This window comes from Eleginops maclovinus, chromosome 4 (genome assembly GCF_036324505.1).
Source record: "Eleginops maclovinus isolate JMC-PN-2008 ecotype Puerto Natales chromosome 4, JC_Emac_rtc_rv5, whole genome shotgun sequence".
Taxonomy (NCBI): domain Eukaryota; kingdom Metazoa; phylum Chordata; class Actinopteri; order Perciformes; family Eleginopidae; genus Eleginops; species Eleginops maclovinus.
The window spans coordinates 18,406,211-18,420,507 of record NC_086352.1 but is presented as its reverse complement, the minus strand read 5'-3'; the positions used below and the strand labels follow the sequence as shown (position 1 = coordinate 18,420,507).

The window sequence follows — 14,297 nt, the reverse complement described above, 5'->3', positions numbered from 1 at the left end:
ACAGCACCACCACCGCCACAGGAGACAGAGCGAGGGGCCGTCCTGTCATCCACACCCTGCGCTGTCTTCCCACCACACCCTCCACATGTGAAAAGATCTCCCTCCAAACCATCACCACATTTGCCAACACACACAAGCCTCACAACCAACCCGTTGGCCTTACACAAGTAAACAAAGTGTCACAGATGCTCGGTTTCCTCTATCATTCATATGAGTGTCAGGACACTAATTATAACCATAAAATACAGTGACGCACAATTATGAAAAACCCTTCAGAAGAAGATACATGTTTAACAAAGGGAGCCACAGTGACTATGCATGGCCACTAAAGGGAGTAATGTTTATGGGAACTAAATTTAGTCTGCAGTGAACTTAGTTTTGGTACATCGAGCATCTTTCATGCTTTCTCTCTGGCTGGAGTGCACTTAAGTAATAGCGATCTGTATACCTCTGTGGGATATCATTAAGAAGTATGTTTTATTAGCGGCTAATCCAATTTGCCCAGGGCTCCTCAGCACCCTATAAACATCTCTACTGTATCTCAAAAATCAGCAGCGGTCTCTTTCTTCTGATCTCGCATTTAAATAAAAAACCTATTATACAGCAGAAAAATTGTGGCATGGGAATCTCAAAGGGAATGGCTTACAGTGCTTCTCTTGCTGGTAGCAAACAAATGTTATTTTAAGAAAGCAGGTTTAGTATAATTTATGTGTAGTTAATTAAATCTCTTGTTGTTTGTGTCCTTTTAAGGTTCTTTGGTGGGCCTGGTTTTTGCTTATTCTGTGTGTTAAGCAAAAACGTCAAATTTTCTAAGCCCTGTAGCATCTTAAACTCAGGGCACACCTTGTTTGGATTAAGAGTAGGAGTGATGAAAGGGAGAAAAGGATGGATGAAAAAATAAATCTGCTGTGTAGTCAAATTTGTTTGCTGACTTGGAAGCAATGGTTTAACTTTGAGTCAGTGTGATAAAGTGTTCTATCTTTCACTTCACACATATTGAAGATTATTTAGTCAATTAGCTATTCTGTTTGATTTTATAAGTTCTGTAATAACAAGTTGATGTATTTTGTTTCTCGACAGACTTCCCAAATAGAGAGAAGGTCCATGCCAGCCATGGGCTACATCACGCACACTGTCAGTGCACCCAGCTTACATGGCAAAACGGTACGATCCTCATTAGTACATTCATTACACCACTTGATTTTCCATATGAAAGGTATCTTTCATGTAAGATTAATATAGTTCTACAGTGTGGTAGTCTAGGACAGCTTATCCAGGTTTGAGCAGGATTTTTTAAACCCCTCTAAAGCTGGTTTAAATGCTATTCCATAGGATATTTGTTATAGCATTATCCGTTCTGATAACCCATATCTTCAGAGAACTCCTGATGGCACAATAAATCATCTTCCCACTCTCAGCTACTCTAGCTCAGCCACTGTACTGCCCAGATTGTTATCACGTATTTTCTCTTATCCCTCTGCGCTTTCGCTGGCCCCTAAACCCGGGCTTGGCTACAGCCAGAGGAGCTGACTCTGCTCCTCATTCAGCTTCGGAGGCACCAGGCCAAGATGGCTGGTGTGCATAGCCCCAGCGACGCATTCGCTCACCTGCAGCACCACCACAACGGCCTTCTAGGCCCCAGCATGCAGGTCAGGGGCCACTGTACTTCCCTAACCGCTTACAGCACACTGCAACCCCCAGCCAGTCCATTGTGGTCCCACTCTCCCCAGCCAATCCCATACATTACTTCCCTATCATTCATAAGACTGTGTGGCAGGTTGGTGTTGCTTTGTTGTCTTGTTAATGCAAACATTTTGGCATGGGCTGTCTCACTTCAGACCGTCCAGATGAGTGTCATAATAGTTGTTGTCACTCTTTCACTTTATTCAAAACTAGAAAAAGCTTTCAGTGGCTTGTGTTACACTAACGTCAAAAGTGATATGCCATATTCGAAGCATGTTGTTTCTCAACTATGCCTGCATTAGGCCATACCTTTGTTTGATACATGTATAACCTTGCATAGCCACAAAACATCTACATTTCTGTGTGCTCTGATAAATCTTCTGCTCATGCTGTTCTCATTCTGAAGCAGCCATCAGGCCACAGTCCCCCCTTATGAGCCTGTTTACCAACAGTGCATTGCTGTGAGACGAGCAGACCACAGTGAAGCTGTAACGGTGCTCAGTAATGACAACGCCACGCAGTTTCTAACATCCAACCATTCTCTGGCCATCTCCCATGCTTATCAAGAAATGTATACACTCAGTTTGACCACGTCATGCACAAAAGCCTGTGTTGCTCAGTTGTGTGTGAAGTTTAACATGAGGCATTAAACCAGTTGAAAAATCATATCATTAATGAATTACAGTTTGGCTTTACTAACTATAGATACAAAGGGAGAACATTTGACTGTAATTGCGTTGATTAAAGTTCTGCTGGCAAATCCTGAGCAGCAAATCAAAACCATAGGCGTCATCTGGTCACCCATTCTCCTCTGCAGCTTCATTTCAAATGATTTATCTCTCCACTGCTCATTCAAAGGCTGATGATACTTACATACAACTGAAGAAGGACCTGGAGTATCTAGATCTGAAGGTGGGCCCCAACAAAGTAAATGCCACTTTATCCTTTTCATCTTTTTCTCCATCTTCCTTGACTGGACTGCAATCTGTTCTCCTGCTGCTGCCTCCAACATTTGCCTCCCTGTTTTCCCTCTTCCTGTCTTTCCTCTGTTCTGCGCTCTGCTTTCTACTGTCTCTTTGCAATTGAAATTAACATGTCTATTTTAATGTCTTCTTATGTAATTGACCATTTGAGCATAAACATGTTTTCCTTTAATAATCTGGTGAAGCCACCACAAAATCTAATGTGACTGTCATGGTGTGATTTTGTTGTTGCTTCTTACAGTATAAATCATGATGTTCAGTTTGTGCATTCATTGGATAATAGTAATAGTACAGTACTTTCAGGAACAGTGGGGTGGTGCAGTTATGTCACCCTATTTGTGAAGGGAACTGAAGTTTTTACAAGCACATGGCTGAATTACTAGTCATGTGAACTCCAATTCCTTTGTGATTGCTACAAATTCTATTAATTCACAGGCGTAGTACTGCTGTATTCAAGCTATCTATCTCATTTAGCCAGCTATTGGCATATATTCCATTGACACCTTAGCAAGGCATTTAATCCTTTAATGAATTTGTATGTTTAAACACCACAATGCATCAATTAGAAATCTGGTTTGTGTTTTTGGAATGGAGGGGTGTCATCTAACGATGTACAGTACGTCCTGTAACTCCTCTCCATTTGCTGTTTCAAAACAGATCCAAAGTATTGACCCGATGATCGTTTCAGTACACAATGTGTTTGAAAACTCGACTCCACACAGTTTTGGGTACTGTTGGAATGTAAGGACGGTGTGCATACAAAGTGAAAAAGACCATTTCACTGCTTTGCAAAAAGGAATGTGATGCATCCCTGGAAATTATGAAGGATTTTGCACATGGATACCACAATCCTATTATTCCCTGCGTGATACTCCAACACTGCTATGAGATATGAGATTTGAGATGATGGGAAGGAAGTTATATTGGCAAAGAGCTTCCTTGCATGCTGTTAAGCATTTTTGAACGTCTGCTTGATATCTCAGTTTTGTATTGTTTTGCTTGTCAATGATGAACCAATGGTGCTCTTTAAGAATTATACGGCAAAGTTACATTTTAAGGCCTCTAGTTTTATTGTGGTAACTGGCAGAAATGACTGTCCAGGGATGTGTTCAGCATGGTTTGAGTAGTACTATAGAAACTTGGTATTCACTTAAATACTGCAAAGTTGGCTATTTTAAGAAAGCCAGCTTACAGAAAAATTGTGAAATAGACGTTATAGCTGACTTTCAGACTGTTGGTGCCTTTGTTTGACCATCGTACGTGTTAACCTATTTGGCAATGAACCTGTTTCTGATTCTGATTCGGATCCCTAAATCGTTAAGATTCTCATCTTTAAAACTGAATATGAGAAAAATAATGTAATTCAATCTTCTTTTTTTTTAAATGTGTAGTCTCCAAGCCCCAACTAAAATATCTTGTCATCACTTAAATATTTTTCCCAGACTTGAAAAAGCTCCCTGCAGAACCACAGAATACATTATAAAACTGTTCTCACAGCCTGTGTAGTACTCCACATGACGACTAATTGACTTTGACATGCAAAATAGGTGGAATGCCCCTTTTACTGAGTCCCATTCACACTGGCCCATACCGCTGTGCTGGGTGTGGTGTGGATCCTGATGTGGGTGTGTTATGAATATTCAACCCACACTTCTCAGCTTCATGCATTACTAACTGTTTCAGATAACTAGAAGACGGTATCTGTAGAACCCTGAGATAGGACGCACAGACATATTATTCATGTCATATTATTATATTCATCACAAAAGAGATGGATATCAGTAGACCTACAATAGAACTGATTATGGAAATATACAAGCTCCTGTAAAATAATTTTATAATGATCACATTATGAATTACATAAGAAAGAAAAAAGTACATTAAACTTATTTTGGAAAAACTTACTCCCTTAGAGAACACCCATTAAAACCAAGACCTCATTGTTGATGGTGCCCCGGTTAAAAAGCACACATACAATAATTAAATAATCACAAAACAATAAAAAAAACCATCAATCATCAATATTCATCAGCAGTGTTTCCATAAAATGATGAGGTTAGTAGACTTAATAAAATACAGTCTCACAAAGCTGCTTGCATGACCGCAGACTTTAAAAAAAAAGATGATGGTGTTTCTTTCAAAGTTTGTTTGCCTAAAAGTAGATGAATCTCATTAGTTCACTTAAAGTTTACATATCTTAAACAAAGATATGTTAAGAGTGATTATGTCTGTGATTTCAGTCTCATATCTCTGACTTTGCCACAACAGTCTCTGCTCTATGCCAGCATATAGAGTACATACTGTTTACCCCATGAAACTAGAGGCCATACAGTTTAACTTTTACACCTTCTATCTTTTTAAATTAGAACAAAAATGAAAATGATTCTTTCCCAATGTTAGAAATCAAATCCTCATAACAAGAAAATATATCTCCCACATGGTTCCTATGAAGGACTTGGTTCTGGAGCTTACTTAAATCAATAAGCAGCCAGGAAAGAGCAGCTTTGGGGGTTTTAAGATTTAAAGATGCAGAAACTCTCTTTGCATCAATGTTCTTGCACTTCAGCTCATGTTTTTATTTTTGCGTTGTGTGATATTATTTTTTCCGTCATTTGTTCTAGATCCATCGAGCTTGATTTGTTATTCTTACTGTCTGTGGAAAATCCACACAGCTGTTGTTATCTGTTTACTGAAAGTACTTATGTAGAGGTACTCAAAATATGTAATTTGATTACTGATATTAAATATTTTATGTTATTTCTGGCTATTGGGTATTTCAGGTTACTGGACGTGAGAGTTTTAAAACAGAAAGACCATCAAGGCCTGTGAAAATAGCAGAAAGTGATGCTGATGTAAGTGAATCATTTTGTTCTCAGGATATAAAGACACAGTCTGATAAGCGCCTTGTTTATCCGTCTCTTATTTTCTTTAAGATCTATATTTCCGACTTCTTACAATCCACTACAGAGCAGCGGCTGACTTAACTGTGTGTTTCACTGTGGTTTGTGTGTGTATGTGTTCTTAAGTTGTGGTAAACAGAGGCTGCCAAGGAAAGGGAACGTATGTACATTGCAACACTGCGGGGACACCCATCCACCATGCACAGTGAGGGCCTGAGAGTATCGACCACAGCTTTTATTTTCCTCCCTGCAATTTAAAGAGAAAAATACATGTAATGGGAGTTTTAGATGTTGAGCTGTTAAATTTTTCAGTTTGATTTGCCTGACCCTGCTTTTCTCGTTCTTTGTTTTCTGCTGAATAGAGGTAAATAAGATGGATGTCCTGGCTTTTCATCATTAGTATTGTTCCACTTTAACAATTTATAAGAAATTGCCAGTAAATTGTCTGAACAATGAATATTTCATGCAATTAAAAACAACAATATACGGCAGCAAAATAAAAACAGCTTAATTATTAATTGAACAGAATGATAAATAGATCTGAGAAAAAAATTCACTGTGTGAGAAAGACTGTGAACTAGGCAGTCTTATGTTGTTTTCATAAACACATAACCCATTTCTGGGAAAACAAATCTGTCACTCTCAATAAACACGTTTTTCTCCAAGAGTGAATGTGAAAATATGGATTTTTGATTATGATTACTCATAATGGGTATTACCAGATCTCACCCCCAAACTAGACAGTATGGAGCCTTTTGATATTTCTCACTGCGCTGATGAGAAGAATTCCTTTGGGCTTTCCACATAGATGAGTCTTATTGACATATTTACAGACAGCGAAGACAGCGGCAGACGATCAATTCGTTTGCCTTGTTTGAATATAGTAAAACGAAGACTAGAATGGAACAGTCGAGCTCTCTGGTAAACAGATTATCTCAGCCCAGTCCTCGTTTCCTCTCGCTTGTTTTTCTGTTGCATTATGTCTATACTCTGTGGTGCTGTTTGAGGTAAACAGTGAGTAATGCGAAGGAGAGATACATATAGATTTGTTTTCCTCTGTTTTCCTGCATTGTTATTGTTTCCATGTCTTTCCTTCAGGTAAAATTAAGTCGACTGTGTGAACAAGACAAGATTCTTCAGGAGCTCGAGACCAGGATACGCACTTTGAAGGAGGACAAGGTTCTTGTTTAATACAAATATCTTTTTTTTGTATGTACAGTAATTGTTTGTGTGTTTGTGTGTGTGTTATCCTATAAATGTGTCGTCTATACATGGCTCTTGTGTTATGGCTGTTTCTCTCGTGTCCCTTTCTAGGACAAGTTGGAGTCTGTGCTGGATGTATCCCACCAGCAGATGGAGCAGTACAGAGATCAGCCGGCACATGCTGAGAAGATTGCCTATCAGCAGAAATTACTACAAGAGGATGTTGTTCACATCAGGGCTGAAATTTCTCAAGTCTCCACAGTAAGACTCAAGCATAACTCACAAGTTGACCATACATAAGATGGAAAATGCATCCTCCTGGATTTTTCAGTTAAAATGTGCAATTTGCATTTAGGTTTTGCAGGTTTAATGCTGTAAAGTAAAGTGTTCGGATTGTCTCTACTAGTCTATGCATGTACATGCTACAACTTGCAGTATATTTTTGCTCATTGGAAGCAAGAGGTTTACTTCTATTTTAAGTTGTTCACCTTTGGTGGTTTCTGCTGCTGTCATCATGTTTCATATTGACTGTGACTATCGAAATTAGTGCCCGGGGAGAAACCCGAGGCTACAACGAAACATTTACATTAAAAAAACTACAATAGCATCTTTCGCTTTCAGTGTCAAAGACATTTTTGACCACATTGGTTGTGCACAAACATTTTTGACACTCTCAATGGACAGTCAGTATATGGTAAGAATGACTGACCCATGGAAACAAGTGATCCAACATTTTTGTTGTTGAAGATTTCAAGTGATAAATCATGATAATATCAAGACAGCAGCTCTCTACTACTTCCAACTGTGTCTGACTACACATGGGCTAACCTACTGCATTTGTGAAGTGTCATCATACATTGGAGTCTCAAGGGTTTAGCGAGGAAACTATTCAAGTATCATTGGCTCATGACATGAGTGGAGTATCTAAAGCTGTCTTGTGAATGTGAAGTATGTCCTTCTTTGTTTCGTAGGAGATGGAGAACGCGTGGAATGAGTACAGCCAGCTGGAGAGAGACGTGGACTGGCTGAAGTCGGCGCTGCAGGGACAGATGAGCCGCAGCGACCTCTCTCAGGTCTGTGGCTCACTGATCTCTGTCGATTCCTCTCATGGATGGGTGTGTGTGAGAATGAATTACTCCTGATTTCATACAAACAGTCATAGGAAATTATTCTATAGGTTTAACTATGATGAGTTTCAAATTAAAACTACACTGTGCCTGGGTCCACAAGTGATTTTACAGTGTGTTAAAGAAAAATGTGTTTCTCTGTGAGCAGCAAGAGAAAGTCCAGATCAGAAAAGAGCTGTGGAGGATTGAGGATGTTATCGCAGGCCTCAGCACCAGTAAAGCCAACTACAAAGTCACTATCTCCTCTGTTACCAACCCAGGTGAGACACCTGGTGCTTCCATGTGTACAAAGTAATTTGCTCTGTGTGATATGTGTAGTACAAGCCATGTGGTCGTGCTGCTGCATCTCACCATTAAAGCTCTTGATCACATACTCGAGACTAATGCCTTGAACATTACCCATGGGAAAAGAAAGCACTGTCTGTACAGCGTGTGTGTATTCATGTTCATATACATTGAATTCCCCAGAGAGGAAGTTTGTGCCTTCAGTGTCGGCGTCATCAGTGCCTTCTGTGTCTGGGAGCCCGTCTGCTATGGAGATGAGATTGTCCCAGCAGCAACAGCAACAGCACAGCCCCCGCCTCAGCCCCAGCAGCCACACCCCTACCCTTTCCTCCAGCCCCAGCCAGCAGCACTGGGTGGACGCAACCATCACCAGTGGGCTGAAATGGGTGAGTGTACTATGCAGTTTGTGTAGCTTTGCTTACTAAATAAGCTACATTTTTCTTACACTCTCCAAAATTGTTTGCCAAACTGTGATCGGTCAGCAGAAACGCATGATGCCTTACAGAGAAGTTTTTTTTTTTTCTCTTTTGGGTTATTTTTTTCAACCATATTGTATGTATTATAGTTTTTTGCAGCACTAGTTACTGTAAAGGTTTGCAACTATCAACATTTTCATCATAAAAGAAGTATACGCAAAGATATTCAGTTTTAAAGGAAAATTGTTAAGCATAGTTGCCCAATAAAACAATTCATTTCGCCCAATGAATTGATTCAATAATAAGGAATCTCTGTGGACCCATCAATTGATTAACTAATGATATCATTAATCTCTAAAAGCTTTAGTTTTATTGCAATTTTTTTCGCCATTTTTGCCTTTATTGGAAAGCAATACATTGAAAGACAAGAAACAAGCAAAGGGAGTACTATGACCTCACATTTGTATGTTAGATTAGATATTGGTAGTTTTTTAGATGATTGTGATGATTTTGAGTACTTAACAATGAACAGCTGTTGTGTATGCAGGGTGAGGACGATGTGCCTCCCAGACCTCCTCTACCTCAGCTCTATAGTCCTGATGAGCATCCCCCTGCTGTGCCCCCATTGCCCCGGGAGACAACTGTCATCCGACACACTTCTGTACGGGGCCTCAAACGACAGTCAGATGAACGCAAAAGGGACAGAGAGATTGGCCAGTACACTAATGGAGACAGCAAGGTATATAGTATGTATATCTGTGTGGTTGTGCTGCTGAAATGTCTACATTTATCCAAGTTTTTTTTTTTTTAAGTCTGTCTGTGAATTTCAGGTGGAGCTTAGGCCTTTCCTGAGCGATCCAGAGCTTATGGGAGCTGGAGACGGCTCCAGCCACATCAGTGTAGCAGCATCTGGACATGAGGGTTACCAGACATTACCTAGCAGAGGTGCGTGGATGATAGAATCAGGAGAACAGATTTATTTAGGGGCAGAACATTTGTATTACTGTGTAGCTTTTGGCTAGGTTGCCAAGTCAAGCATTGTTTTAATGTATGTTGGCTTTCCCCTTCAGGAGTAGCTGGTTCCTCGCTCAGGCTGAATCAATCCTCCAACATCTCCTCATATGTGACCATCCGAAGAGCCACCTCAGCTGCAGGGGTGAAGGTGAGGTTCAGAAAAAAATGTAATTAAATCAGATAGAGTAAATCAAAAGTGAAGAGCAGAGGCAATTATATTCAGATTCAGATGTCAGATTTCCATTACCTCAAAAGCACAAAAAAAGCAATTTGTTCTATTTTGTTTAAAATATATTTAAGAAATACATTTTTAATTTGTCAAACATCAACATTTGGATCGATCATTTGTTGATTTGGCTACAATTTATTGGATAGAAAATATATAACAAAAATATATAATAATATTAAATATCGTCCAAACCTAAAAAGCCATTTACTAAATGTTTTCTAATTCCTTTTAGATGAGCATTTTTATGGAGGGCAAATCATTATAATTTTTGTGGGAGTCGACAATTTTGAACACTTGAAAACATTGCATCGTATTCTCTCTGAATCTTCTAATTATGACCTCAGAAATGTCTCTGTTGTGAAGACTGACTGGTCTAGCGTGATCCTTTTTCATACCTTATAACATTAGCTTTTACCTTCTTGTTTGTTTTTAATTTTCTTCCACTTTTTTGCAGTCTGCCGCACCTTTTGCTCTTGTTATCAACTCTCTTTCCTCCCACTCCTCTCAGGAGAGACCAAAAAGTGCCTTGGAGCGTCTGTACTCTGGGGACCCGGCGCAGCAGCAGCAGCAGCAGCAGCAGCAGAGGGGGAAGATGAGTGCTGATGAGCAGCTGGAGAGGATGAAGAGGCACCAGAAGGCCCTCGTCCGCCAGCGCAAACGCACCCTGAGCCACGGAGACCGCCATGCCTCTACATCCTCGCGCACATCGTCCGCATCCTCGCGCCCCCTTTCAGCAGACTTTGGATCAGTATGTTACTAGAACAGTATCACATGTCACATTCTCATGCATGACGACAACCAAACCAAGATGGGGGATTTACAGTAGCAATGCGAGACTTCACCGTGCAAAATCTGGCTTTTCTCAGTCTCTGAAATTACAAAGTCAATAGTAATACATTATATTACGCAGTACGTTAATTCACTGTGTGGCTCTAACTGTGCTTAATTCATGCATGATGTTCTCAGATTTGAATAGGTCTTTTTTACTGCCGGAATTTAGATTTATCATAGTAGGAGAAAAAAAGGATTTACTAAAAACATCAACAATGGCTCTGTTTTCTCCAGTAGATTCCTAGTGCTTTGATCAGAATGGCATGACTCTGAAGCAACTCAATGGAAATCATTTTTTATTATTTCTTCTGTGACAACTCCAAGTATCTGCAATGAAAAGGGCCTTTACAGAGTGGATAACTGCTTTACAATTTATACTTAACTGTAGAACAAGAAGTATTTATTATTAAGTGGAAATAATTACATTTACAATTATTAGGGATGATCTTCCTGCTCAAAGCATATCTTGCCTATCAAACACATAACACACTAATGACCTCAGGCCTCAATGCCATCTACCTTTCACATTAAACCCAATGTCTTGGTATTGTTCCCATTAATACGTGTTAGACACACTCACTTTGCTTTGTCCATCCCATTCTAACCCTCTCATTACTGATTCTTTTATTTCCTGGCTGCAGTTGTTTTCACTCTGAAAGTATGATTTTAACATAGTTCAATATCTTTTTTTACCAGTAGTTTTCTGCTTACAGAATAGCAGAAGAGACCTGTCTTTCCTCATTTAGATATCAATGCCTGCTGTCATTCAATTAAGTACTGTGGCTGTATTTAAGCAGTCCATTTCTGTGTGTGTGTGTGTGTGTGTGTGTGTGTGTGTGTGTGTGTGTGTGTGTGTGTGTGTGTGTGTGTGTGTGTGTGTGTGTGTGTGTGTGTGTGTGTGTGTGTGTGTGTGTGTGTGTGTGTGTGTGTGTGTGTGTGTGTGTGTGTGTGTGTGTGTTAGTCTGAGTAAGAGGAAGAGATTAAAAGAGAGAAAGTGCCTTATTTTCTACTGACCAAATCATTCACACTGAGCAAAGCCTATTCAAGCATATTCATCTCAACCTAATCATGGCATTGTTCCTGCTTTTTTTTTTTTTACTGAAATCAATATGAAGATGTTCTTATGGATCTGGGACTACTGTTCTTTAATCTACCCATCTTTGTTAGAGGAAGCCTTTTATTTAGACAATACTTATGTGTATGCTCATCCATTACATAACAAAACATAGTTTTAATTGATTTCAGTTTTTCAGATTGCAGTGTCTTCATCAGCTAGTTAATTGTTAGTAATAAGAATGCTTCCTTTTTAAAATGTGAATGTAAATGCAAATAAATAAACGTTATTTTCTAATGCACTCATATTGCCATGTTTTTTATTTATTATATTTTTGTTCTCTCAATCATACAATGGTTTATTTGGTCAAAGTGTCATCAGTATGAGTGAAGTGATCGTTCCTGTCTGTGTCTGTGGCATTGTGCTGTCTTCTTTATCACTGTTGTAGATAATGTACAGCATGCTGTGATATTGAGAGCATAGGCATGCATATTCAATACATGCATGCTCCCCCTTTTTTTCTTGTTGACATCTATACACAAACAAACACACATTCACTCTCTGCAGCATTTCAAATCATGTTAGTATACTTGTCAAATGTAATTATGTGGGAAGGCAAGTGAATCCAGTCATTTTCAAATTTACTTGATCAGCTGGGTCCTCTTATTTTTTTAACAATGTATTCTTTCCTTTTTTGTGTTGTCCAGTGGAAGAGAGAGCAGGACTTTGACCTGCAGTTGCTTGAGAGGGCTGTTCAAGGGGAGGAGGCACAGGCAGTAAGGAGCGTTCAGGGGGAGGAGAGACCTCCCGAGCACAAGGAGAGACCCCGCTCACACTCTGACGAATGGCTGACCCTGCGCTCTACAGCCATGACTCCTCCTGCACATGAGGTCGACCTGGAACCACTGGACTATGACCTGGACCTTAACAAAGAGGCAAGTTATCTTTTCAAAGCAAAGTCATGCAGCTTTATTGTTTACATTTAGTATAAACATATGATAAAGGTAGAAGAAAAATAATCATACTCAACCAAGAAAAAAACACAGTCCAAAAAGTATATAATATTCACTAACTGCATTTAGGCCCTGGAAGCTGAATACAAAGAACAATCTGACTGAAGTGGTGTGTGGACCACTTTTTATGCTTTATAAATGCAGACATTTAGAAAAACCTTGAATTCATCAAAGGCTTTGAGCTGATCCTCAATCAAGCTGGAGAGTACAATGCTTTTCCTTAGTACTTTTCACTTTACTTATACTTTAATCAATGTCTAGGGCATTTTAACTCCTTCTTATGTCCTTAGTTTGATAAAGGTTGTATAGTCATCAGTGGAGAGTGGAGAGATCATTTTTTGGAGTGACCAGATAGCAAGGTTAGGGTTAGCCTTAACGCACACTATATCTGTTTATGTAGCTTTCCAAGCCTCAGAAAGTGTTGATCCCGGAGCGCTATGTGGATTCAGAGCCTGAGGAGCCTCTCAGTCCGCAGGAGGTGGAGGATCGTTATCGTAAGGTGGAGCGCATCAAGAGCATCTTGGCAAAATCCAGGTAAATTAAGTGTTGCTGATAAACACCACACTGGGGTTTTGGGGAGGCCTTACAATAAGCCAAACTAGTGTATTTCAAATCTAGGTTCATGCCTGTTTTGACATGTCCTCATGCACAACGCTAAATTCTGACCACCTTTCTAAGGCTATACTGACTGTAGCTCAGGCTTCTATCTGACAATGAACAAAACGCCGTCCCAGCAAATAAAGCATTTCCACATTATTATCTTTCACCATGTTAAGTGAATTTGGTGTTTTATTTCTTTGTCCGTGGCACAGTGTGCACAACCTAGCACCTACAGTGACTATGGACAAGCCAGAGGTTGGGCTGGTGGCTCTGGACTCAGCGCTGCAGGAGCAGGAGAGGATCATCACCATGTCCTACGCTCTCGCATCGGAGGCTTCGCTCAAGAGCAAACTAGTCACAGGTTGGTCTTTACAACAATTTGAAATTATTTTCCGTTCCTTTGAGCCTGTAGGTTGTTGTAGGTTATACATCTTTGCTTTAAGAATGAATGTCAAAATCGTTATTTTACAGAAACACTTAATCATTACTGTACATGCCTCAAAAGAAAAAAGACAGAAAAAAGACATAGTTTGAGTAAAATTTCTCCTGGCATCAAATGGACATCTTTTGGTTGAAGAGAGGGAGGCAGCCTTTCAAGAATCCTGGATTGATGGAGAGGAGATGAGAAGGGAGTAAGGTGCAAATTCAAGCAATAAGGCTGTTCATTTCCTAATAACTGGACATTATTTCTTCTTAGGAGCTCAGATAGTCTCTAATTGCAATCCATGTAGAATCATTCAGACAGGGGAGGAATAGCTTGATGAGGCCATTTTGTGTGCTGATCAATGACCCAGTCAAACTCCACTCTCATGCATACCGTTGCTGCTGCTTTGAACGTACCTCTGAACCTGCATAAAAGACACTGCGCTCTCTTTTCATCTCTTTCATACTCTACAGCAGACAGGCAAGTTCATTTTCACTGTAGCTGCAGCAGATTGTCAGCCTGTGTGCCTCACTCA

At 39.8% G+C, this 14,297-nt stretch overlaps 1 protein-coding gene across 1 annotated transcript in view; it reads left to right on the top strand.

Moving 5' to 3' along the window:
* The window catches only part of plekha7b (pleckstrin homology domain containing, family A member 7b), a 58,905-nt gene that overhangs the window by 40,895 nt on the left and 3,713 nt on the right, over positions 1-14,297 (top strand). Inside the window, 16 exon segments of the mRNA XM_063882533.1 lie at positions 1,081-1,164; positions 1,518-1,649; positions 2,542-2,595; positions 5,447-5,518; positions 6,665-6,745; positions 6,881-7,030; positions 7,741-7,842; positions 8,045-8,156; positions 8,365-8,567; positions 9,145-9,336; positions 9,428-9,542; positions 9,668-9,759; positions 10,349-10,588; positions 12,433-12,660; positions 13,139-13,272; positions 13,551-13,699. Of these exon segments, the coding sequence (XP_063738603.1) occupies positions 1,081-1,164; positions 1,518-1,649; positions 2,542-2,595; positions 5,447-5,518; positions 6,665-6,745; positions 6,881-7,030; positions 7,741-7,842; positions 8,045-8,156; positions 8,365-8,567; positions 9,145-9,336; positions 9,428-9,542; positions 9,668-9,759; positions 10,349-10,588; positions 12,433-12,660; positions 13,139-13,272; positions 13,551-13,699 (2,140 nt within the window).